Source organism: Oratosquilla oratoria, chromosome 5, assembly GCF_046742065.1.
Source record: "Oratosquilla oratoria isolate Oo_2021 chromosome 5, ASM4674206v1, whole genome shotgun sequence".
NCBI classification, from domain to species: domain Eukaryota; kingdom Metazoa; phylum Arthropoda; class Malacostraca; order Stomatopoda; family Squillidae; genus Oratosquilla; species Oratosquilla oratoria.
The window spans coordinates 22,159,314-22,186,813 of NC_134781.1; the positions used below are offsets into that span (position 1 = coordinate 22,159,314).

General features: G+C 38.2%; 2 protein-coding genes across 3 annotated transcripts in view; both read right to left on the reverse strand.

Annotated features, from left to right (window-relative positions):
• Positions 1-20,319, reverse strand: part of LOC143025402 (peroxisomal sarcosine oxidase-like) — a 31,010-nt gene extending 10,691 nt beyond the window's left edge. For both annotated transcript variants that reach the window (XR_012966388.1, XM_076185027.1), the window contains exons 1-5: positions 20,160-20,319; positions 13,071-13,174; positions 12,551-12,702; positions 12,109-12,228; positions 11,198-11,282 (exon numbers count right to left, since the gene is read on the reverse strand). Coding sequence is in view for 1 of the 2 variants with exons in the window: in XM_076185027.1 (XP_076041142.1) it covers positions 11,198-11,282; positions 12,109-12,228; positions 12,551-12,702; positions 13,071-13,174; positions 20,160-20,175 (477 nt within the window). In the remaining variant the exon portion in view is untranslated. The remainder of the gene's footprint in view (positions 1-11,197; positions 11,283-12,108; positions 12,229-12,550; positions 12,703-13,070; positions 13,175-20,159) is intronic.
• A 2,235-nt stretch (positions 20,320-22,554) lies between these two features.
• Positions 22,555-27,500, reverse strand: part of LOC143025404 (neuronal acetylcholine receptor subunit alpha-2-like) — a 30,722-nt gene continuing 25,776 nt past the window's right edge. The window contains exons 9-10 of the mRNA XM_076185030.1: positions 25,726-25,892; positions 22,555-23,587 (exon numbers count right to left, since the gene is read on the reverse strand). Coding sequence (XP_076041145.1) covers positions 23,366-23,587; positions 25,726-25,892 — 389 coding nt within the window. The 3' untranslated portion in view covers positions 22,555-23,365. The remainder of the gene's footprint in view (positions 23,588-25,725; positions 25,893-27,500) is intronic.

The following is a 27,500-nucleotide window of genomic DNA, read 5'->3' on the forward strand; positions in this document are numbered from 1 at the left end:
AACCTCTGAGCTAATGACGCAATTGCAGGCTCTACATTGCTTTTGTTTGCACTAACAAGGGGTTCAGACTCAATTGTGTAGTCTGATACCTTTACTTCTTTATCTGTCTCAGGGCTTACAAGAGGAAAACTTCCACTGGTGGATACAACATCCTCAAATAAGCTTGAGGGACCTGACAACCAATCACTCTGATTTAGGTTGGTTATTTCAAGACCACGGGTAGCCAGGTCTGCTGGATTACAATCTGTAGGTACATAATGCCATTGGTTAGGTTCGGTGGACGACCTAATGTGGTCTACTCTGTTACTCACGTAGACCTGAAATCTACGCCTTTCATTATGAATATAGCCCAAGACAATCATGCTGTCAGAATAGAAATGCCTTGCGTCTAAGGGTTTGTCCAAGCAATCCGAGATGGAATTGCTGAGATTAACTGCCATCACTGCAGCACACAACTCTAACCTGGGAATAGTATGACCATGGTTGGGAGCTACTTTAGCTTGTCCCCTCACAAAACACACCTGGTAGCTTTTGGTATCACTGAAAACCTTAAGATATGATACAGCTCCTACTGCTACTCTGGAAGCATCTGAAAAGGTATGAAGCTCTATCCTGTGAGCTTGAGACAAAGAAATACTAGCAAACTGACGATTGATGCTTATGTCCTTGAGGTCCCTTAAGGACGTTAGCCATCTGGACCATTTGGTATGGATCTTAGCTGGTATGGGTTCATCCCAACCACACTTTAGATTGGTTATCTCTCTTAGGAGTAGTTTTCCCACTATTATTACTGGAGCTAAGAATCCCATGGGGTCAAACAGACTATTTACAACAGACAGTATCCCTCTTTTTGTCGAAGGCTTGTCTGAATCCATGAACTTATAGACGAAAACGTCTCTTTGGATGTCCCATAAGAGGCCCAGGCTAGACTGTATAGGCATAGAGTCAGAAGTTAGGTTCAGCTCCTGAAGGTTATCAGCCAGCTCACTGGTGGCAAACTTTTCCAGCACTTCCTTACTGTTGGAAGTGATCTTGTGCAAGCGCAGGCGTCCTCCTTCTTGAAGTGCTGACTTAGAGTCTTGGATTAACTTGTAAGCAGTCTCCGCATCTGGCAGAGATGCTAACCCATCATCCACGTAGAAATTGTTCTCTATGAAATAGCGAACTTCAGGAGAGGCATCTTCTACAGACTTACGCAAGCCATAGGTGGCAATGGCGGGAGATGGCGTGTTCCCAAAAACGTGAACAGTCATTCTATACTCAATCAACCTTTCATCAGGGTCATTATTCTTGTACCAGAAGAATCTGAGATAATCTCTTTGCTCAGTCTTCACTTTGAAATTGTAGAACATCTGTTCTACATCAGCTGCCACTGCTACAGCTTCCTGACGGAAACGTAGAAGAATCCCGAGAATACTGTTTGTCATATCAGGACCTGACATCAGCATATCATTTAGGGAGAACTCTCTGGATTTGGCAGAAGAGTCGAACCACAACCCTGATCTTGTCAGGTTTCTTAGGGTGGTACACCCCAAACAGTGGAAGATACCAGCACTTCTGATCAGACTTCAATGGTGGTGCAACCTCAGCATGCCCACGATCTAACATCTTTTGCATGAAGGCCATCATATGCTGACGTTTTTCCGGCTTTGTGCTGAGACTACGATGGAGAGACAGTGTGCGGTGCCACACAAAGTCTCTATTATTACTGGTGGCTACAACATTGGGACGGAAAGGCAGTGGCGCGACCCAATGACCACTTTGATCCTTGCGGAACTCTGAGTTCATAACATCCAAGAACTTCCTGTCTTCAATCGACAGGGCGGCCTTTTAATCATCTTTGGTTACCTTGAACAAATCATCCTTTACTTCAGAAACATGAATCTGGTTACCACATGGTGCGACTATAGAGGGACGTCTATCATGTACAAAGGATGTTTTGAAACTGCTAATGACAGGAGGCCTACAAGTGCCATGGAGACACACTTCCCCAATGATTGCCCAACCCAGACTGGTCTGTTGAGCTAGAGGGGCATTGACAGGTCCAATTCTCTGGTCAAAAATGTAATGAGCTGAAGGCACATCTCGACCAATGATGAGTAGAATCTCAGCTTCAGGAACCAGAGGTGGAATACATTCGGCCAGATCGGACAGATGGGGATAACCACGAGCTATGGCGGGGGTGGGTATCTCTTCTCTTACATTGGGAATGCTGTCGCATTCCACTAACTGAGGGATATGTACCTCTTGTGAGTTATGCCAAGACACGATGGTGTAATTTTTGGTGGTGCGCCCAGAAGCGCCTGTTACACCTGCACAGGTAGCTAGACGATATGAAACCCGTTTGCTCAGCTTGTCAAACAAATCGAAAAACTCAGACCTTGCTAAAGAGCAATTGCACTGATCGTCTAGGATGGCATAACACCACACTCCGAGCTCTGGCTTACTTTCAGGATAGACCTTTACCAAGAAGGTCTTGGCGCAGGACTTACTCGTGGAAGTGGGGTTACTGCATATCAAGGTACATTTGGAATTGACCGCAGCATCCTCCCCTCCCTGAGTCTTTACTATGGGGGTAAGAACATTTGGAAGCGGCACTTGATTGACTACAGGGGAGCGAGGTGTTTTATCTTGAGCAACCTCCCTTCCATGCTGTGTAACCGCTTGAGTCGAACTCCTCTTCGACCTGGGTTCATCGTGATGTAAGGCAGTCACATGAGTATGGGCCTTACAGAGTTTGCAGAAAGTTCTCTCTTTGCAGCTGGAAGGAGGATGGTTACCTTTGCAACATCTGTTGCACACTCCTTTATCGTTTAAGAAAACCTTCCTCTCGCTCACTGACATGGTGCGAAAAGCCCTGCAGAAATCCAAATGGTGTACGTAGGCATCATGGTAGACGCAAAAATCTCCCTTTTCTGCCTTTCTTTGCTCGGTAGGACTAGCGGCGCCAACAGACCTGTCAGCGCCCATGGTCGACTTACTGCCACTGGACAACATGGTGTCAGTCTTCTTCACACGTACTTGAGGAAACTTAGAGGGAGGTGGCTTCTCTGGTTTCACAAAACCATCGGCTCCAAGGCTTTGATAAGAGAAACATGGATCATTCTCGACCCTTGCCATCTCCTTCACAAACTCAATGAAGAAGGAGAAAGGTGGGTACGGCACACCGTGAGCAGTCTTGTAGTTCATGGCTCTGCCAGTCCACGCTTTCTGTATACAGGGTGGAAGTTTTGCGACAATGGGATTGATGCCTGACGAGGCGTCATAATATGCAAACAGTGTGCTGTATACAGGGTTAGCCTTCAAGGCTTCTATCTGATACAGAATGTCACACAGGTCGTATAACCTTAAGGTGTCTCTAGGTGAAATCCTAGAGAAGTTGGCGAGCTTCTTTTTAATTGAAGTCTCAATGATCGAAGGGGCAGCAAACCTGTCATCCAAGCGCTCCCAAATTCTACTGCACGCCAGGTTTGGATTCTTGGCATTTGAGTTTCTGGTTGTACGGGCCCATTCTTTAGACTCAGGACCTAGGTACTTAACTAACAGGTCTATTTCCTCCTTACATGAGGTGCCTAACTCTTGCACGACTTCCTTGAAACTCTCTTTCCAAACAGCATAGTCTTCCGCAGTATCATCAAACGTAGACAGCCTGCTAAGAAGTAAATCCTTCCGCAAGAAGAACTTGCTTAAATCGGCAGAATTGGAGGTTGTCCCCAACCTAGGAGATGCACTCCGAGGAGGTTTTACTACAGGTGGTGACACATAAGAAACATGGTTAGCAACAGGTTGCTGCGCAGGTTGCACAGACCTCACCTTTACCTTTTCGATACGAGGTTCAAAACTGAATGGAACATTGTTAGCAGGCTGTGAGTTAACTCTGAAATCAGAACAGGGCTTGAAAACAGGGCTTTCAGGATTCAAGCCTACCAGATCCTTCTGACTAGCGGAAACATCGACTATACCACCCTGTTGCTCCACATATAGTTGGGTGCGGGTAGCGACTGTACCTTTTAATTGGTCCCAGTCACTGCATGTTTCCCAATCATCGTCGGGTCCTAAGTGCCTAAGTTCGGCTTCGGCTTCTTCCAACTCCTTTTGCTGTGTCATAACTTTGAACTTGGCCTGCATTTCAGCCTGCTCTTTCATAAGCTGACCCTCCTGTTCGGCAAACTTAACTCTGATACGAGCGGTCTCCACCTTGGCTCGTTGCTTCCTTGCAACACTAACACTGGTGCTACTGGAACGACCTGACCTAACCGACCTTCTTGAACTGCCCTTCATGGAAGGGGGCATACAACGCTCAGAGTGGTCGACGAGGGATAAAGGAACTTGATTGGACTTCGGGTCATCTTGTAAAAACGGTTCAGTGTGGTGTTCCTCTTCCGTGACCTCAACTGAGGAAGAGGAAGCATAGTTACTGATTACCTGACGAAAAGATGCCTGAAAATCCCTGTCTTCGTGCTTCACTGATTCAGCACGAGCCAGACTTTCTGAAGTACGTTCACGCATTAAGAATTCCAGGTGCCTTTTTACAGTATCCTGGTACACAGCGTGGGCCTCATACAACCAAGGACCATGATTCGGTTCTTCCAATAAGGCTTGTACTCCTTCTCTACTCGCCTTTACCCTCTCTTCATGCTGATCAGACGCTCTCTGAAAAGCCTCTTGCCCTTCAGCCGTGAGGACTCTGACCCTACCAGAGACGGGTCCTTCATCTATACTGTGGTTGGAAGACATATTGCCAAGTGAGAGAAACAGTGAGAGACAAGACAGTAATATGATAAAGAAGACAAGGAAAACTCGAACTTAATCGAAAACCACGGAGTACGTTACCACACTCCTAACTATACGACTATTGAGGTAGACAACAACAGATTAAACCCTACATTTGGTTCAATCTAAAAATGCACATTAGTCGCATGCTTATATTAACATATGACAGGATTTAGGCAAGGTAGCTTGCCTTCAAAGGAAAAACACATGCTTAACTGCGACGTGGTGTTATGTAAACACTGTTGGGGCTTGGCAACCATACGTTGTTGCCACATCACACTCGCGCGCCGATACGATCACTAAGACTGCCACATCACACTCGCGCGCCGATACGATCACTACACTTTGGCTTGCGCTACACTACACTTTTACTTGCGCTACAAACCCAAGCGCACACACGCAAACTTATGCCAGGAAGGCGACACATCAAGTTCATGTGGTGACGACGAGGGGAATCTAGACGTGGCAACGGCGTGCAGGGCGTGGTCTGGCCGACACCTCATTCCTATGCTTTCTTCATCTGTTCGTTTCTATCGAACCATTTTTTCATTTTGCCGGAATCGACTGGGACTCCGCAGATGAAATAGGCAATTCAACATCATAGCGTCCGTGACGTAGACAGACTTGGGACTGAAGGTTATAGAATCACGGGATATTTGATGCGTATTTAATGCAGATCTGATCCATCGTTCGATAATACGTTGGTATTGATGAAAAACTGTAAAAAGTACTATAATTACTATAGGCTAAAGGCTACCCAAGAAGAGGGTATCACAAAGGATGCACTAGAATACTCTAAACCTCAAATACAAAGAGTTTTAAGACTTACATGGTTTGCTTAGGCGTGGGGTGTGTACATCTTTCTAGATCGGACCAAGACTGGCGCCTAGAGGTGACCCACAGTAACCGGTTCTTACACACCTTCTTAAGTCTAATTCTTTAAGTGAACATCGTACAAATAATGAGATGCTATCTTGCAGCACAGCTTGCAGACAACTTACAACGATAGTATTCTTAAGCAGACGAAGCTTCTGCTCGCAGCATACTTAAATTAAACATTACGAAAAACAAACTTGGAAACCTCTTCCGAGGGAAACGAGCCTTACGACAAAAAGAAATGTAAACATGGGGATACACGGACATATAAAAAAGCCCCGTTACCTCTCGTAACGGCACAATATATATGTGTGTGTGTATTTACCTAGTTATATCTACCTAGTTGTATTTTACGGGAAGGGGAGCTATGCTCGTCGGTTCCAGTCTTCATATCTCATTTTATCTTAACTATTTTTAAGTTCATGTATTGATTTTTGCACACACCACTTTCTCATCTAACTTGTTCCAACTGTCTATTGCTCTGTGAGGAAAGCTGTTCTTTTTAAAATCTCTTCTATAGCTGTCTTTTTTTTATTTTCTTTCCGTGTCCTCTTGTATTTCTGTCATCCCATTTTATCAGATTCTCTCTATCAGTAATTTCTATGCCTTTCATGATTCTGTAAATAGCTATCAAATCTCCTCTCTCTCTTCTTTGCTCTAGTGTCTGTAGTTTAAGTTTTTGTAGTCTCTCTTCATATGATAGTTTTGAGAGTGTTGGTGCCAGTTTTGTAATTGCTCTTTGTATTCTTTCAAGTTTTTTTATACATTTTTTTGTACTTGGTGACCATATCGTTGCTGCATATTCCAATCTTGGTCTTATCAGGGTGATTAGGATTTTCCTCACCATTTCTTCATCCAGGTATGTAAATGCTACTTTGATTGTTCTTATTAAATTATAAGTTTCTCCAAAAATCTTATTTATATGTTTCTCAGGTGACATATTATTCATAACAATGACTCCCAGGTCCTTCTCATTTTCTACTTTTTTTATTCCTTCTTCTCCCAAATTATATGATCCTGTTATTCTGTTTTTGCTTTTTCCAAATTCCATTATACTACACTTTTTTGTATTGAACTCCATCTCCCACTTCCTACTCCATTCTTGTACTTTATTTAGATCTCTCTGTAGTGATTCACAATCTTCTTCAGTTTTCACTCTTTTCAGTAATTTTGCATCATCTGCAAAGAAGCTCATATAGCTTTCAATTCCTTCATCCATATCATTAATATATATAGCAAACATTATTGGGGCCAGAACTGTTCCCTGCGGGACACCGCTTATTACTTCATTCCATTTTGAGTGCTGATCTCTTATCACTACTCTCATTTTTCTTTCTTGCAAAAAGTCTTCCATCCAATTTAGCAATTTACCTTGTATTCCTCCTTCATATTCTAATTTCTTAAGCAACTTCTTATGTGGTACTTTGTCAAAAGCTTTTTTTAGGTCTAGAAATGCACAATCAGCCCATCCATCTCTTTCTTGTATTATATCTATTAGCCTTGAATAGAAACATATTAAATTGGTGACGCATGATCGTCCTTGTCTGAATCCAAATTGCCTTGGATTTAGTACGTTGTTTTTTTCCAAGTATTTTACCCATCTACTTTTGATAATTCTTTCACATATTTTTGCTATTGTACTTGTTAGAGAGACTGGTCTATAGTTGGTAGGTTCTTCTTTATTTCCTCCTTTATATATAGGTACTATATTTGCTTTTTTCCAATCTTCTGGAACTTTTCCTTCTTTTAAGGAACTGCTTATTATGCTATGTATTTTGTCTGCCAGTTCATTCCTGCATTCTTTCAGAATCCAGTTTGCTATTTCATCTGGCCCATGCGATTTTCTGACATCAAAATTACCCAAGTGTGTCAATATTTCATTCTTTGTTACTTCTATTTCTTCCATAGGGGGACTTTTTCCTTCCACTCAATCTCTTCAGGTTGTATATTTTCCCTTGTAAACACTGATTTAAAATGTTTGTTCATAATTTCTGCCATTTCCATTTCCTCAGTGTATTCAACTCCTCCTTGTCTTAATTTCTCTAAGTCTTGTTTGTTTTTCAGTTTATTGTTTACAAATCTGTAGAATAGTTTTGGTTGATCTTTACACTTTTCTATAACATCTTTTTCATATTTTCTTTTTTCCTCTCTGCACTTTTGTACATATTCATTTCTATAACCAGTATATATTTTCCATTTTTCAGGTCTTCTGTCTTTTTTCCATCTGTTCCAGGCTTTGTCTCTTTTGTCCTTTAACTCCCTACAACTTTTGTTGTACCAGCATTTTACATATTCTTTTTCTTGTTTTTGTCTTGGGACATACTTTTCCACTCCTTTTTTGTAAATTTTTGTCAAAATATTCCATTTCTCTTCCACTGTTGTTTCTTCTTTGTATATTTCTTCCCAGTTTTCTTGTTGGAAGAATTCTCTTATTTTATCAAAGTTTGTTTTTTCATACATCATTCTTCCTTTTCTATATTGTTCATTTCTTTTCATATATTTTTCTTCATTAAGTTCCAGTTCAATCAATATGTGGTCACTTTTACCTATTGGTGTTTTATATTCAATCTTGTCCACTATTCTAGGTTCAGATGTAATTATTAAGTCTAGCCTCGATGGTTCTTCTTCATTTCTATACCTAGTGTTCTCTTGTATCCATTGTGTCATTGAATGGTCAGTAATCATCTCAAGTAGAGCATTTCCCCATGAGTCATCACCACTCTTTACTGTCATTTCTTCCCAGCAGATTTCTTTGCAATTAAAGTCGCCCATCATAACTATTCTTCCTCCGTCTTCCATTATTTTAGTTAATGCTATCTTTGTGTCCTCTAACATACTTTTATGTTCACTCTCCTCCCATGAGGCTGTTTTCGGAGGCACATAATTGATCACAAATTTTCTGCTCTTCTTATCTCGGTCTTCCACTTCTATTATAATCATCTCTACTGTATTCTTTCCATATATGACACCTTTCACGTTTATATCCTTCTTAGTCAGGAACATAACTCCACCCCCTTGTTTTTTCTCTCTGTTTCTAATCCAATAATTGTATGTATCATGTCCTACACTGTTGGGTGGTAGTGGGCCTTTTAATTTTGTTTCTACAATTCCCATTATGTCCGGTTCTTTTTCTTTCAAATAATCATTCAGTTCATTCAATCCTGTTATCAATCCATCTATATTTGTGTAAGACACTCTTAGTTTTCTGCCACTTCCATTGTATTCTCTGTTTCCCTTATGTTTTTCTTTAGTATGTCGAACTGCTTTATTTTCATGTTCACTACTCTCCAATAGAATCTCTCTTTCTCTGACTCCGTTCTTTCCTCGTTTTTTGCCTTAGCTTCAATTCTTTTCTGCTTTTCTGCCTCTCTTTCCTCCTTATTCATTTCTCTTTTTATCCATACCTTTTTATATTGATCATTTGTTGCTAGTTTCCCTGTCTTGGATAGAATTTTCTCTGCTGTTGTTTGTGACCTGAATTTAATCTTAATTGGTCTGGTCTTATCTGTACTATATTTTCCGAGTCTGAATTTTTCCTCAATTTCCTTTATAATTTCTGGTTCATCTTCCTGGACTAATTTTAGTAAACTGCTTACTCTTTCATTTTCCTCCTTGATTCTTGCAGTTCTATCTGGGTTATTTTTCTCTTCCATTCCTAATATAATTATACATTTCTTTTTGTCAGCTAATTCTCTTACTATATTCTCCTTCTGTCTCATCACTTTAATAACTGAGTCTTCATTATGTTCTTTCAATTGCTGTTTGACTATGTCAGTGAATGAAACCTTATTCCCTTCTTGAGTTATTCTCCAATTTTTAGCTTCTGTAGCTAGTTTCTCTCTGTTTTCATTACTATTCTTCTTCAATTTCTCATTCTCCTCCTTTACATTTCCTAACTGTCTTTTTAGGTCCTCTATTTCTTCAGTTAAGTTTCTGTTAGCCTTCTCTAGTTGTTCCAACCTTTCAATTCTTTTAAAAATGGAGTCTACGTTACCTAACTTACGCTCCAAGTCCTCGATCACCTTATCAACTCTCTCCTCTAGTCTTATCAGTCGGGTGGGGGGGGGGGGGGGGGGGGGGGGGGGGGGGGGGGTTGTGTCCCCCCCACCCTCTTTAAATCCCTGGAACATATTCTCGTCACTTTCTTCTGTATTGCTCCTCTCTATACTTCTAATCTTTACATTTTTATTAGACATTTGATCCTCGCTAAGTCTTTTGTTTACCTTCCGCTTGTCTGGCTGGTCAAAGTCTACTCCCTCCTCATTTCCTTCCATTTCCCTCAGTAATCCCTCCCCTTTTCCTCTTTCCCTACGTTCCCACTACTCCACGAGCAATTTCCCCCCCACCCTGCAAAAACACTAGGCACTTCTCTTTGCGTTGGGATCCACAGACTTCACTTTTCTTCAGAACGTCTTCTAAGCCGTCCATTCGTTGAAGTGTGTGTGTGTGTGTGTGTGTGTGTGTGTGTGTGTGTTGTGTACTATATACAGTATATATATTCCATTTTAACATTATTATCATATGAATTTACCAACGCTGATTATTGCAGGGGGTGGGGACTTTCAGTGGCGGAAAACGGACCAAAGGGACGGAGCTTCAGCTACAAGGGCTGGGAACTTAACCTTAAATGGCCTAAGGCTTCTCTAAGCTGAATAGAATCGTCTGGCATTAGCAAAAACAAGATATTTGAATGTTTCAGTTAAGATGATGTTCAGCCCTTAAGAGATTAGACGAGATAGTTTAGCCGAGATAGTTTGGTAACCATTTAGTGGATATGATGTCCTCCCTAGCAACTGGCCGGGATTGTGTAACATTGGCAAAGCGTTGCAGGAATATTACATTGGTGTCTACAAACGCTTCAACATTTTTGCAACATTGCCCAAGGCATTGGTTCCCAAACTGGGGGGTAAATTACCCCCTGAGGGTAATTTAACTGTTTTTCGGGGGCTAATGGAGGGGTGACAGAGAAAAAAAAAATAAGAACTCTGAAAGTCAAGAAGCCAAGAATTCTTCAATTAGCTTCAAGCATGCAACTCCTCCATCCCACTGATGTTCTCGACATTTTGGCAATAGTCATTACAGATGCACAATGTTCAAGTACAATAAATAAACGAAATCATCTCTATCTTTTTTAATTTAGCCATTTTTTGAAAGGGGTAACATGTTACATGCGGCACGGTAAACTGGGTAACAAACTGAAAAAGTTTGGGAACCACTAACCTGAGGGATTACGGAGCCTTAAATTGATCCCAACACTGGCAAAATTTTGTTGCGGCGGTGAAAGAAATCTAGTAATAATGCATATACAATATCCTAGCAAATTCACCAGGTAATGTTACTGCAGCTTATCACCACCTCTGATTCTGTACTATTGTCTAAATTGAACAAAATCGCATGAAGATAGTCAGAACACTATTTTCAAGTATCCTATTTTAGCCATTATGGGGTTTAATTTTTTTTTTTTTAATAAAAGGGGAGGGGCCTCTATAGAAAGGGAGGGGCAAATGATGAAGTGGGAGGGGCTTCTATGCAAAGGAGAGAGACTAACCCGAAGAGCTGTGATGCACTTGGCAGACATGAGGATCCCTCCAGTTAAGTCCACAAGGGCGGTAGTGTCGCCAGGAGGGTTGATCCTAGAAAATAAATAGAAAGATAGAAATTAATAGATAAAAAATGTTCTGATATTCTAGGTCAGTGTTTCTCAACCAGGGTTCCCCGGAACCCTAAGGTTCCGCAAAAGGTCCCTAAGGGGTTCCGCGAGAACAAGTGAGATAAGCTAAGGCACTTTTGATTTTTTATTTAATTCCATATGCGAAATATAATTAAACACGCACGACATATTCTAGGTTATTGTTATAATGTAGTATAATCATCCTATCTAACCTATTATTACGATGAAAATAAAATGAGAAAGATAATGTATATGTGTGTTTCTTTTGCGCAGGGGTTTCTTGAGACATGCAATCTATTTTAAAGGTTACACAAGGGTAAAAAGGTTGAGAAACGCTGTTCTAGATGTTCAGACGTACACACAAACACATTCCAGTACACAAGTACAAACAAAAGCACAAACATTTATGTGAATTCATACAGATACACACCATAATAATACATACTTGTATGTATGTATGTATGCATAATAATAGTGATTGCAAATAGTTTCTCAGATAAAATGAAAATTCAGCAAGATTTTGACTTATGTACACAATACTGCAGTACCCGACGCTCTCTACTAAATTGTAGCAGTTATATAGATTTGTGTAAAACATTTACGATTTAAATAATTTACGAGGTCTTAGGAAACTCAATTCGAGGCATTTGTATATCAAGATATGTATCTTAAGAAAACATTAAGTACAATTCTGAATTATTTGGAAAGATACTAACTTCCATGGAAAATCGTAAAAATATATATTGACCTAACTTGACCAAACTTGACCCGACCTGGCCCAGACTCACCTGAAACGTCGGTTGACCTCTTGCAGAGTTGGCAACTCAAAGCGGGCACCAGATTCCTTCATTTCCGTGGCCATTTTCTTGATCGTCTTGGCGGGTCCCACGGTCAGCAGTGGCGTGGGACTGTTGAGGGTAATTCCGAATGAACAGAATAACTCAGGAATTTCTGAGAGAACAGATGTAGCAAAAAAAAAAAAAAAATAAAATAAATAAATAAATAAATAAATATATATATATATGTATATATATATATATATATATATATATATATATATATATATATATATATATATATATAAATCAATCCACTGGTACATAGAAACATGTTCAATTTCCTTTTTATTTTCCTGGGGATCGTTAGAGGACTTTATTGACCCCATGGAGTTATCACAACATTGAAGTCTAGAGAGGAACTCTTTAGGAGGAAGGTCCATGGACCACTCACAGGAAGAGTTCGGTGGCTGACTCCTTCTCGAGCTCCTTCCAGCGATCGTAGGAGTCCCTCATGATGGGAGTCATTGCTCTCGTCCCGAAGTTGGACAGCCGCGTGATGCGGGACTGTCCCGCGCTGCTCCCGCGGGAGTGAGGCAGCTGGAACTGTAGGAGTAAGGTCTTAGCACGTTCCTGGTCAACAGGCCATTTGATTCAGGTTACAGAACCCCCAACTATTCCGAAGTCGCCCACCCATCCCTGCTGCTTAGTAAAAAAAAAAAAAAAAAAAAAAAAAAAAAAAAAAAAATATATATATATATATATATATATATATATATATATATATGTATATGTATATATATGTATATATATATGTATATATATATATATAATATATATATATATATATATATATATATATATATATATATATATATATGAAAAATAATCCCGTAGGCTGGTACCGATCTTGAGATCGTTAAGAAACTTGATTGAAGAACCCTAACCCCTCGTTTTCCTGATGAAGAGCTTACCTGTTCAAGGAGGATCGTCCTGTGTCCACCCCGGGCGGCGTGGAGGGCGGCGCTCGTCCCGAAGACGCCCCCGCCCACCACAGCGACATCATAAATGGTCGTTCCTGCATAAGGAGTATTCGTGGAGTCAGCATGATGAGTCGTGACTCTTTGTTAACTCTGGCTTCAATGTCTCGTCGTGATAGTAAAGAAAAAATAAAAAATAAACACACACACACACACACACACACACACACACACACACACACACACACACACACACACACACACACACACACACACACACACACACTTCAACGAACGGACGGCTTAGAAGACGTTCTGAAGAAAAGTGAAGTTTCGTGGATCCCAAAGCAAAGGAAGTGCCTATTGTATTTACAGGGTGGGGGGAAATTGCTCGTGGGGTAGTGGGAAAGTAGGGAAAGAGGAGAAGGGGAGGGATTGCTGGGGAAATGGAAGGAAATGAGGAAGGAAAAGACTTGGCCCAGGCAGACAGGCGAAAGGTAAACAAACGGCCCCCCGACCAGCTGAGTGACGACGAAATGTCTAATAAAAATGTAAAGATTAGAAGTATAGATAAGAGCAATACAGTAGAAAGTGATGAGAAAATTTTCCAGGGATTTTAAGAGAGGGGGGGGGGCAAACCCCCCCCCCCGACTGACAAGACTAGAAGAGAAGGTCGATAAGATGATCGAGGACTTGGAGTGTAGGTTCGGTCATGTTAACAACATTGTACAGAGGGTTGAAAAATTGGAAGAACTAGAGAAGGCGAACAAAAACTTAACTAAGGAAATAGAAGACCTAAAAAGACAGTTAAAAGAAGTAAAAAAGGAGAATGAAGAGTTAAAGATGAATAATAAAGAAAACAGAGAGGGATGGAAGGCAATTCAAGAAAACAGTAAAGTTGCATTTACTGACATAATTAAACAGCAAATGAGAGAACAAACTGAAGACTCAGTTATTAAAGTGATGAGACAGAAGGAGAATATAGTAAGAGACTTAGCTGATAAAAAGAAATGTATAATTATATTAGGAATGGAAGAGAAACATAACCCAGATAGAACCTCAAGAACCAATGAGGAAAATGAAAAAGTAAGCAGTTTACTAAAATTAGTTCAGGAAGATGAACCAGAAATTATGAAGGAAATTGAGGAAAAATTCAGGCTCGGAAAGTATAGTACAGATAAGACCAGACCAATTAAGATTAAATTCAGGTCACAAACGACGGCAGAGAATATCTTATCCAAAACAGAGAAACTAGCAACAAGTGAACAATATAAAAAGGTATGGATAAAAAGGGAAATGAATAAAGAGGAAAGAGAGGAAGAAAAGCAGAAAAGACTTGAAGCTAAGAAAAAAAACAAAAAACGAGAGCAGAACGGAGTCAGAAAAAGAGAGATTCTATTGGAGAGTAGTGAATATGAAACTAAGGCAGTTCGACATGCAAGCGAAAAACAAAAGGGAAATAGAGAACACAATGGAAGTGACAGAAAACTAAGAGTGTCATACACAAATATAGATGGATTAATAACAGGATTGAATGAGCTAAATGATTATTTGAAAGAAAAAGAACCGGACATAATGGGAATTGTAGAAACAAAATTAAAAGGCCCACTACCACCCAACAGTGTAGGACATGATGCATATAAATATTGGATTAGAAACAGAGAGAAAAAGCAAGGGGGTGGAGTTATGTTCCTGACTAAGAAGGATATAAACGTGAAGGGTGTCATATATGGAAAGAATACAGTAGAGATGATTATGATAGAAGTGGAAGACAGAGATAAGAAGAGCAGAAAGTTTGTGATCAATTATGTGCCTCCGAAAACAGCCTCATGGGAGGAGAGTGAACATAAAAGTATGTTAGAGGACACAAAGATAACATTAAATAAAATAATGGAAGATGGAGGAAGAATAGTTATGATGGGCGACTTTAATTGCAAAGAAATCTGCTGGGAAGAAATGACAGTAAAGGGTGGAGACGGCTCATGGGGAAACGCTCTACTTGAGATGATTACTGACCATACAATGACACAATGGATACAGGAGAACACTAGGTATAGAAATGAAGAAGAACTGTCGAGACTAGACTTAATAATTACATCTGAACCTAGAATAGTGGACAAGATTGAATATAAAACACCAATAAGTAAAAGTGACCACATATTGATTGAACTGGAACTTAATGAAGAAAAATATAGGAAAAGAAATGAGCAATATAGAAAAGGAAGAATGATGTATGAAAAAACAAACTTTGATAAAATAAGAGAATTCTTTCAACAAGAAAACTGGGAAGAAATATACAAAGAAGAAACAACAGTGGAAGAGAAATGGAATATTTTGACAAAAATTTACAAAAAAGGAGTGGAAAAGTATGTCCCAAGACAAAAACAAGAAAAAGAATATGTAAAGTGCTGGTACAACAAAAGTTGTAGGGAGTTAAAAGACAAAAGAGACAAAGCCTGGACCAGATGGAAAAAAGACAGAAGACCTGAGAAATGGAAAATATATACCGGTTATAGAAATGAATATGTACAAACGTGCAGAGAGGAAAAGAGAAAATATGAAAAAGATGTCATAGAAAAGTGTAAAAATCAACCAAAACTATTCTACAGATTTGTAAACAATAAACTGAAAAACAAACAAGACTTGGAGAAATTAAGACAAGGGGGAGTTGAATACACTGAGGAAATGGAAATGGCGGAAATTATGAACAAACATTTTAAATCAGTGTTTACAAGGGAGAACATACAACCTGAAGAGATTGAATGGAAAGAGAAAGTCCCCCTATGGAAGAAATAGAAGTAACAAAGAATGAAATATTGGCATACTTGAGTAATCTTGATGTCAGAAAATCGTATGGACCAGATGAAATAGCAAACTGGATTCTGAAAGAATGCAGGAATGAACTGGCAGACAAAATACATAGCATACTAAACAGTTCCTTGAAAGAAGGAAAAGTTCCAGAAGATTGGAAAAAAACAAATATAGTACCTATATATAAAGGGGGAAATAAAGAAGAACCTACCAACTATAGACCAGTCTCTCTAACAAGTACAATAGCAAAAATTTGTGAAAGAATTATCAAAAGTAGATGGGTAAAATATTTAGAAAAAAACAAAGTGTTAAATCCAAGGCAATTTGGATTCAGACAAGGACGATCATGCGTCACCAATTTAATATGTTTCTATTCAAGGCTAATAGATATAATACAAAAAAGAGATGGATGGGCGGACTGTGCATTTCTAGACCTAAAGAAAGCTTTTGACAAAGTACCACATAAGAAGTTGCTTAAGAAATTAGAAACTGAAGGAAGAATACAGGGCAAACTGCTAAATTGGATGGAAGACTTTTTGCAACACTTTTCCATCCAGAAGTTTTTCTATTTAAAACAACTCTCTGTTTTCGACCATTCAACCAATTACTAGTCCAACCTAATAGGCTACAACTTATTCCATGCAAAGCTAATTTAGTAAGTAGTCTTTCGTGTGGGACGGTATCAAAAGCTTTTGCAAAGTCTAGATATATTAAATCTATATTGTTTCTTTTGTCATAATTCGAGATAACTGTCAGACGTCTGCAGAAGGGATAAAGTAATAAGCGGTGTTCCGCAGGGAACAGTACTGGCCCCAATAATGTTTGCTATATATATTAATGATATGGATGAAGGAATTGAAAGCTATATGAGCTTCTTTGCAGATGATGCAAAACTACTAAAAAGAGTGAAAACAGAAGAAGATTGTGAATCACTACAGAGAGATCTATATAAAGTACAGGAATGGAGTAGGAAGTGGGAGATGGAGTTCAATACAAAAAAGTGCAGTATAATGGAATTTGGAAAAAGCAAAAACAGAATAACAGGAGCATATAATTTGGGAGAAGAAGGAATAAAAAAAGTAGAAAATGAGAAGGACCTGGGAGTCATTGTTATGAATAATATGTCACCTGAGAAACATATAAATAAGATTTTTGGAGAAACCTATAATTTAATAAGAACAATCAAAGTTGCATTTACATACCTGGATGAAGAAATGGTGAAGAAAATCCTAATCACCCTGATAAGACCAAGATTGGAATATGCAGCAACGATATGGTCACCAAGTACAAAAAAATGTATAAAAAACTTGAAAGAATACAAAGAGCAATTACAAAATTGGCACCAACACTCTCAAAACTATCATATGAAGAGAGACTAGAAAAACTTGAACTACAGACACTAGAGCAAAGAAGAGAGAGAGGAGATTTGATAGCTATTTACAGAATCATGAAAGGCATAGAAATTACTGATAGAGAGAATCTGATAAAATGGGATGACAGAAATACAAGAGGACACGGAAAGAAAATAAAAAAAGACAGCTATAGAAGAGACTTGAAAAAAAAACAGCTTTCCTCACAGAGTAATAAACAGTTGGAACAAGTTAGATGAGAAAGTGGTGTGTGCAAAAACAATACATGGATTAAAAAATAGTTTAGATAAAATGAGATATGAAGACGGGACTCCACGAGCATAGCTCCCCTTCCCGTAAAATACAACTAGGTAAATACAACTAGGTAAATACACACACACTTGAACGAACGGACGGCTTAGAAGACGTTCTGAAGAAAATTGAAGTATTGTGGATCCCAACGGAAAGAGAAGTGCCTATTGTTAATAAAGCACCAGGGCCTGACGGTTGGCATCCAAGAATCTTAAAGGAAATGAAAAATGAGATTGTTGTTCCATTAGAAATTATTTTCAAGAATCCATCATATCCGGAGATGTCCCAAGAGAATGGAAGCTAGCTAACGTTACTACTCCCATATTCAAAAAAGGTGACAAAAAGAAACCAAATAACTATAGGCCTATTAGTTTGACTTCGATCGTAGGAAAAATAATGGAAACTATCATCAGAGATGCTATCGAATATCATTTAGAAAGTAACCGTTTGATAAATGATAGCCAACATGGTTTCAGACGGAAACGTTCTTGCGTGACTAACTTACTCGAATTCTACAACACAGTTGTCTCGAATTATGACAAAAGAAACAATATAGATTTAATATATCTAGACTTTGCAAAAGCTTTTGATACCGTCCCCACACGAAAGACTACTTAGTAAATTAGCTTTGCATGGAATAAGTGGTAGCCTATTAGGTTGGACTAGTAATTGGTTGAAAGGTCGAAAACAGAGAGTTGTTTTAAATGGAAAAACTTCTGGATGGAAAAGTGTTGCAAGTGGAGTTCCTCAGGGTTCCGTTCTTGGCCACTTCTATTCATAGTATATATAAAATGATATAGACCATGGACTAAAATCTACTGTTTTCCAAATTTGCTGATGATAACAAAACTGTACGGAATGGCAAATGATCACTTAAACCAATTAGATATTCAAGAAGATTTAGATAAATTACAGCAATGGTCTGAAAAGTGGCTAATGAAATTTAACACAAGTAAATGCAAGGTAATGTACATAGGTAAAAATAACAGTAAGTATGATTACAAGTTATTTGGAAATTCGTTAACAAAAGTGGATAGTAAAAAAATCTCGGCGTAATTATGAGTAACGACCTCAAATCATCCAAGCAGTGTATTTCAGCCTCTGAGAAAGCAAATAAGATTCTGGGATTGATTGCGCGATCTTTTGATTTCAAAAGTCCATCACTCATTAACAAGCTATATAAATCGTTAGTTCGTCCACATTTGGAATATGCTGTTTCCGTATGGTCACCGAATCTCATTAAAGACATTGACAGACTGGAAAAAGTACAACGGCGAGCCACAAAACTGATTCCAAATATCAAAAATAAATCATACGAAAATCGACTTAAGCACATGAATCTGTTTTCCCTAAAAAAGCGTAGACTCAGAGGTGACTTGATACAGGTCTTTAAGATTCTAAAGGGAATTGACAACATCAAAAGTGACCAAATTTTCACATTGAATGAGAATCAGACAAGAAACAATGGTCTCAAACTGTCCGGAAATAGATTCAATTTGGAAGTAGGTAGAAACAACTTTGCCAACCGTGTAGTTAATGAATGGAATAAACTTCCTGCACAGGTAGTGCAATGTAGTTCAGTTCGAAGCTTTAAGAATCATTTAGATAAATACCTAAGTAAGATGCTGAAATTATTATAATTTATGTTATATTATTTGTTTTTGTTTTGTTATAATTTGTCTGTCTGATTTTCATTTATTATTAGTTATATGTCAATTTATTATCATTTACTATTTACCTGTTTGTTTGATATTTCAACTATACCAATGCATTTATTTATGTATTTTAATTGTTATTTACATTGTTATAGTTTTTAATTTATTAATATGATTTTTTTTTTTTTCGCATCCGACCTAGATATGGATCAAAAGGTCTCCTGTCGGCATGCTTTGCCTTTGTAATCCTTTGTATTTACAGGTGGGAGGAAATTGCTCGTGGGGTAGTGGAAAAGTAGGGAAAGAGGAGAAGGGAGGTATTACTGAGGGAAATGGAAGGAAATGAGGAAGGAGTAGACTTGGCCCAGACAGACAAGCGAAAGGTAAACAAACGGCCCCCCCGACGACGATGAAATGTCTAATAAAAATGTAAAGATTAGAAGTATAGATAAGAGCAATACAGTAGAAAGTGATGAGAATATTTTCCAGGGATTTAAAGAGGGTGGGGGGGGGGGGGACACAAACAGCTATAGAAGAGACTTGAAAAAGAACAGCTTTCCTCACAGAGTAATAAATAGTTGGAACAAGTTAGATGAGAAAGTGGTGTGTGCAAAAACAATTCATGAATTTAAAAATAGTTTAGATAAAATGATATATGAAGACGGGACCCCACGAGCATAGCTCCCCTTCCGTAAAATACAACTAGGTAAATACATCACACACACACACACACACACACACACACACACACACACACACACATATATATATATATATATATATATATGTGTGTGTATTTACCTAGTGTGTGTGTGTGTGTGTGTGTGTGTGTGTGTGTATGCTGCATATGTCCACAACAGTACATATATTCGAGCATTGGAGGCGAATATGTCCTTTTCTAAATCATGTCGAAAGGCACACAAGTTCGAAATCAACAAAAGTATAGACTTTCTCACCTTCTTTGGATCCCATGATGTCTTCAGCTTTTGATCAGAAAATTAAAAAAAAAAACTTGGAAATCAAAACATAGTACACTATTTTTTTATATCGAGATAGAAATGGTTTCCTGAGTCTGAGGCGACTTCTTTATCACATCCTCGACTATAAGTGACTGACAATAATCTCTTCTTGCATGCAGACCACGCGTGCATGTGTGCGTGCGTGTGTGCGCGTGTGTGTGCGCGTTTGTGCGCGTGCACAGTATATGCAGAGACTAGGGGAGGAGGGAATGTGAAAGAGGGTGGAGGGTGGAAGGAAAAATGTCAGAGAAAGAGAGAGAGAGAGAGAGAGAGAGAGAGAGAGAGAGAGAGAGAGAGAGAGAGAGAGAGAGAGAGAGAGAGAGAGAGAGAGAGAGAGAGAGAGAGAGGGAGAGAGTATTGGCAGGAGATAAGGCGAAAGAGATAAAACACTGATAGCGTTTCTGTTTCTATTCTTCTCTCTATTCCCATCTTCGTTGACCTAAGGGTCGGTCTACGCCTACAAGATTCTTTGGAAGTCCGAGGATTCTCACAAAATCCGCAGAAATGGAAATTACAATACTTTAGTTCACGAGACTATAAAAATAACCGAACAAGTGGTTCTGCCCCACATCTATCATAACTCAAACTTCCTTCCATTTCATTCTTTCCTTACACTAAACCCCCAAATCCACCCCTCCCTTCCTCCCCCCCCATCTTATCTATCCTGCCCTCTAACTAACTTTTTGTAGTCAGTAAGAGTTAGAAAAATCATTATGCATATATTCAAGATGTGATCAATCATCGCAGCTTTGACGTATACGGTGACCGGTATAGTCGCAAAATGTGTTTTTCTTTTATTCTTTTTCTTTTTTTCTTTTATAACTATATTTATAGTTACAGTTTTATGCTTTCCCTTCATTTGCAATTGAGGAAAGAAGCCAATTTCTTCATACTAACAAGAAGATAAATTAGAAGTTGACGTGATGACAATTCTCTAGGGTAACAATACATTTTCTTCATATAGGACAACTTTAATATGCACTTTTCAACCGTCATCTAACCCTACAAATACTTTGATGTCTCAGAACGGCATTGATAGGGTTGGCAGAATTCTGCAAATATTATAGTAAGTCATGTTGTCATATTCAACATACATTATAAGTTACATACCATATATAGTCATAATCACTGTTGGGATTCCAAATCCAGCAAGCTACGCGTAAGACGAAATCAACAACAGACAACCTCTCGTGACCTGACCTGTCAGGTCATGTCTCTCGAGGACTTTCCCAGGGCCAGAGAGACCTATCATAATAATAATGATAATAATAATAATAATAATAATAATAATATTATCATTATTAATAATAATAATAATAATAATAATAATAATAATAATAATAATAATAATAATAATAGTAATAATAATAATAATAATAATGATAATAATGATAATAATGATAATAATGGTAGTAATGATAATAATAGTAATAATGATAATGATAATCATTATTATTATTATTATTATTATTATTATTATTATTATTATTATTATTATTATTAATAATAATAATAATAATAATAATAATGATAATAATAATAATAATGGTAATCTCGGGATATGGGTATGCCCAGGGAAAATCCTATTGTGATGCTTCAATTAATGAGAAAATTGTAAAAATTAATTAGATTTTACCCTAAAAGTTATTACATGAACATGTATATATATATATATATATATATATATATATATTTATATATATATATATATATATATATATATATATATATATATATGACACACAGGAACCCACAGTTGGAGAAAATAAACTTCGAATAAAGAAGAATCCTATATTTCGGCTATCAACTGTAGCGCTCTTCAGGAAAGTACATAAGGCAGAGTACAGAGGGGACTTATAAGCTACAGAGAAGAAGAGATGTGGACAGATGACCTCAGGCACGGGACAACTGGGGTGGCGGAGGAGGGAGGGGGTGAGGAGAGGGGGGGTTGTAAGGTCCGTACCAGCTTGTTAACTGCTGATAGCCGAAATATAGGATTCTTCTTTATTCGAAGTTTATTTTTTCCGACTATGGGTTCCTGTGTGTCATTTACAAATGTTCTACTACATTTCTTTATATATATATATATATATATATATATATATATATATATATATATATGTAAATACATATATATACGTATATACATATGTAATATATATATATATGCAGTATATGCATATATATATATATATATGTATATATATATAGTATATATATATATACAAATATATATATATATATGTATACATATATATTTGTATATACATACATGTGTGTATATATATATATATATATATATATATACATATATATATATATATATTGTTGAGGCGTTCTGACAGGTTGACGTAAGTGGAGTAGGAAACACAGGAGTCTTAGTCACAACTCAGACTAAGTAAGATTTCCGTGTTTCCTACTTCACTTACGTCATATATATATATATATATATATATATATATATATATATATATATATATATATATATATATATATGTATGTATATATATACATATATATAAATCAACACACAAGAGGACACTAACAGCTCTATCTGGAACAGATTTTTATCCAAGCTATATTGCCAGTGGACCTAATGGAAAAAAGCTAGTTTGGGTAAATCGTTATGTATGTAATTGGCGGTTGCTGGCACGTCTGTCAAAAGAAACAACAAATGTGAGGACGGAACCCTCATTAGTACGACGTTGCTTTTGTTTGAGCTTCAAGTACATCAAGTACACTTGATAAAGCTGTAAGATGATCATATTTTTTATTAATTAATCAATTAATTAATTAATTAATTTATCTATCTTTTTATCATTATTATAATTTTTTCGCATCCGACCTAGATATGGACCAAAAGGTCTCCTGTCGGCATGCTCCGCCTTTGTAATCCTTTGTAACGTCTTGCTAATAAATACTCCTTCCTCATAGGAATTTTCTTTTGACAGAAATTTGCTACACTAAATCTAATTGCTATTTTCAAAAAGCTTCAGCTAAAAGCAACAGTTATCGAATTACACTAACGAAGTATTTTGGAAGTAGAGAACAACTCTCAATGACACGACTACACAATTCCAACCTTTAGGAAACATTGCTCAGAATATTAGAAAGTCCATAAAGACTTCCTTTTTTTGACCTGGCTACACAACGGTGCTGAAAATGCAGATGCTGAGAACGAAGATGATGAGGTAAATAATGAGGCAAAGGCGATCGATCACTGCGCCAAGGAGGAGCCAATTCCAGAGGTTGTCCTCAGTGTCGCAGTTGCATCTCGGGCGCGACTCAACGGAACAGAGTTTGCTCTCTTCACCAAGTTCCAGGCGGTCACTCTTTTCCAAGTCTGCTCCATCGCTCCGGGAGACCTAGCAGAAATGAATAATAACAATATTAATAACAATAATGATGATATCATTGATAACAATAATATAGTAATATTACTACTACTACTAATAATAATAGTGTTAATAATATCAATAATTATAACGATAATGATAATAATAACAATAATGATAATAACACATATACCAAAGGATTTTCCCCCCTCACAAGGGAAGTAGCCAAAGTCAAAGGCATAAATCCACTCCCATCCATTTCATCCCCGCATACCCCATTTCCATTCACCACCCCTCCCTCCCTCTCTTCTTGGCTCCTCCTGGATGAAGGATCATCCCTGCATTTCCCCCACTGCCCTGGGTCAGAAGCAGTGCAGCAAGACGCAGCACATCCACAGCAAGACCACTTCATTTAATCGGCGACTCCCCCTTTCCGTCCCTTCATGCAGAAAAAAGAGAAGACGGGGAGAAAACCCTTCGGGCTGTGTCAAAATATCATTCACATATACTCCCTCACCACCCTTCTATGAACTCATCATCATCCATACTCAACCATTCTCCACTTACCCATATCTTCTGTCTTCTCCCGTCCTTCCTCAACAGACATTTCCCTCTCTTCCAATGCCCCTTTTACCCCATCCATCCATCTCATCCTTGGTCGCCCCCTTGTGTTCACTTCCTCTAATTCGGTCTTCCACACCTCTTTTACTAATCTTTCTTCATTCATTATTTCCATGTGTCCAAAACATCCCAATACTCTTTCATCAACCCTATCTCCCAACTCCCTTTCCACCCCCACTCTCCTCCTCACCTCCTCATTTCTTTTTCTATCCAGCCTAGTAACCCCTACCATACTTCACAGGCATTTCATGTCATACACATTTAAACTCTTCCTATCTTCCTCTCTTATGTTTCATGTTTCTGGCCCATACAGTGCTCTCAACACAATCACTCCTTCATACTATTTCCTCTTAGCATCCATTTCCAAATGTCTATTTCTCATTACACTTTTTAACCCCCCAAAGCATTTACTCGCTTCTCTCAATCTACATTCTACCTCCACCTCCACTCCCCCCTTTTCCGCCACATTCGCACCCAAGTATCTAAGGATATCCACTTCCTCCAGTCTCTCTCCCTAACTACTCACTGCCATCCTCTCCCCTTGTACATCTTATCACTTTACTTTTACCCGTATTTATATTCAAATTCCTTCTTTTGCACACCTTCCCAAACTCCGTCACTAACTTTCTTAATCCCTCCTCTGACTATGCTTCAAGCACAGTGGCATCAGCAAACAACAACTGGCTTATCTTCCATTTTTCTCAATTTTCTTTCACAATTTCCAATCCCCGGCCCATTACCCTTGCGTTTACCTCTTGTACCAACCCATCCACGTAGTAATAATAAAAAAGATGATAATAATAATACTGTGATAATGATGATATCCGGACTGAGTCCAATATCTTATCAAAGAAATCGATGGGTTCGCCTGATGGTTGTAACCGGTTAACTACTGTATCCTTTCATTTTGCATTTTATTTACGTTATGGGATTCATGGCTACCTTGTTACACTCAGGACACCCCAATGCCAAAAGTACTTCACCGCCTAAACATCACCTAAGTGCTTTGCTGACCATAAAGTGTTGCAATACGGAGTGTCGAAAGTCAGTAGAGTTGAACGCTATTATCTATGTAATATAACCTTCGAAATCCTTCGGCAGGACTGGGGGGGGGGCTTGTGTGTCCACCACACCAGGGTTTCTGTACAAATGTACAGTAGACAAGTTTTGTTCATTGGGTTTACATCAGCCCCTTGAACCCTTCTAAAATCCAGTCCAGCACATTTTCCATGGCGTTTCCAGAGGCTATAGATTAGATAGTTGATTATACATGCATAAATACAGGATAGAACCAATAATGGGAGCCTGTATGAAATGATCATCCCGAGACAGACGTCTTCTAATACACTCACCTCAACCTGGAGAGGGTTGACTTTTGGTCGGGATCTCTTTATCATGTCTCACTTACACAACACAGATAACTTTCCAAAGTTTCTTCCTGGAGAGATCTATGGGAGTGACTAAGGACCATTAGCGACTGGTTTTGGCTCAGTTAAGCTTGAGGCAACACTCACTATCACTTTATATTGGGTTAAGGCAATACTCACCTTGTGGGCGTAGTAGGCGAGACCGAGGACTGAAGAGAGACGAAGGAGAGGTAATTTGAGTGTAGAGGGAAGGGCCAGGGTGTGTGGCCCACGGCTAATATTTAGCACTACAGCATTCAATAGTACTGCCAGTACCAGCAGGACCAGTTGCAGGCATACCAACTTAACTGAAAGACAAAGAGTTAACATGAATGGGGTTGTTTATGGAGTCCATGCTGGGATGATAGGTGTATGCATTTGCTTAAGTCACTACTACAGGGAGTTTGGTAATACAACTCAGGTTCAAAGCCTCGTGTATCCGAATCTTCCCCAAATCTGAATATCCTTCCAATTAATTCGGATATGGGAGGGGCTACTTTATCAATTCTAATAATGATAATACTCTAGTGTCATATGATAGCTAGGTCAATATGAAAATGGAATTCCTGATATTTGAGCTGAAGTAGTTCTCATGGGATGCAAAAAGTCTCTATGAGTATAATGCAATTTGATTTATCCATCTAGCTGTCCTAGTTCTCGAGATATTGCATTTTGAATGGAATTAAATCGGGCCTATTTTGTCCGAGGAAATCGGGCCGAAACGTGCGGTCTGACTGATCGCCGATCGAACGTAAACAATGACGGTTTTTACTGGCAGGCACAATTTTATATAAAAAATTAGCATATGGTTGCATTATTTGACCTATTTTCTATAAGGTGTGTGATTTCCATGTAATTTGATCATAGAATTACGTTTTTATCCTCTGCAAAATTACCCACCACAGCTACGAATACCATAAAATTACATGAAAATGACACATTTTAAAGAAAATAATTTGAATAATTCAATTATATGCAAGGTATTACGCTAATAACCCAATAGTAACAAACTTAATAGTGTAGTTTGATCCATACCACCAGTGATCATAGATAGCGGGCAGGACGAATCGTAGCTGTGGTCCGTAATATTACGGAGGATGAAAACGTAACTTCTCTTCGATCAAATTACATGAAAATCACACATTTTAAAGGAAATATTTAAAATAATTCAACTATAAGTCTATTACACTAATAACATAATAGTAAGAAACTTAATAGAGTGAAGTTTGGTCCATATCACCAGTGATAGATAAGATGGCGGGATGGATGTTGATGTTGTTATCCGATAATCCGACCCGATAGAAAAAAACAAAAAACTAATTAAAACAACCGATTTCTCAGCTCTACCCTAACACATTGACTTTATTTTGGTATTAGAATAATCCACGATACTAGTAGTTTTGGTTCATTATGGTCAGTTGCCCGCACGATAAATTTGTTAGCTCATTTTTTACGTTGAAACATATACCAATTTTCGATCTACTGCTGAATGCAGGCCGCCATGTTTATCTTATGTTTTTATTGACCGACATGTAACTGATGATGTGAATGTTTGAAATTTATTACGATCGTAGTAAATACACTCACACAACATTTTTATTAATTAAATTTCCCGCGGTATGTAAATTTGGCCGTTTGAACGGCGTGCGCATAAAATGACGCGCTATTGTGCTCGTCATCGACGGTGGCGCCTCTGGTGGTGTTTGACCTACCTACATATGAACGTGAAAACTGGAAATAGTTTAGTCTAACTTAACATTTTTGTTTTGAAAAGTACCAGACAATCGTTCACAGCTCAGAAGATTTTTTTCAATGCTATGTGGGAATTATCCAAGTCTTGAAGACTTTTTTCTTTACCCTAAGGATTCTGTTTTGACTAATGCCAGCTGATGAGAGAGTTGCGTCCTACCCTCTCA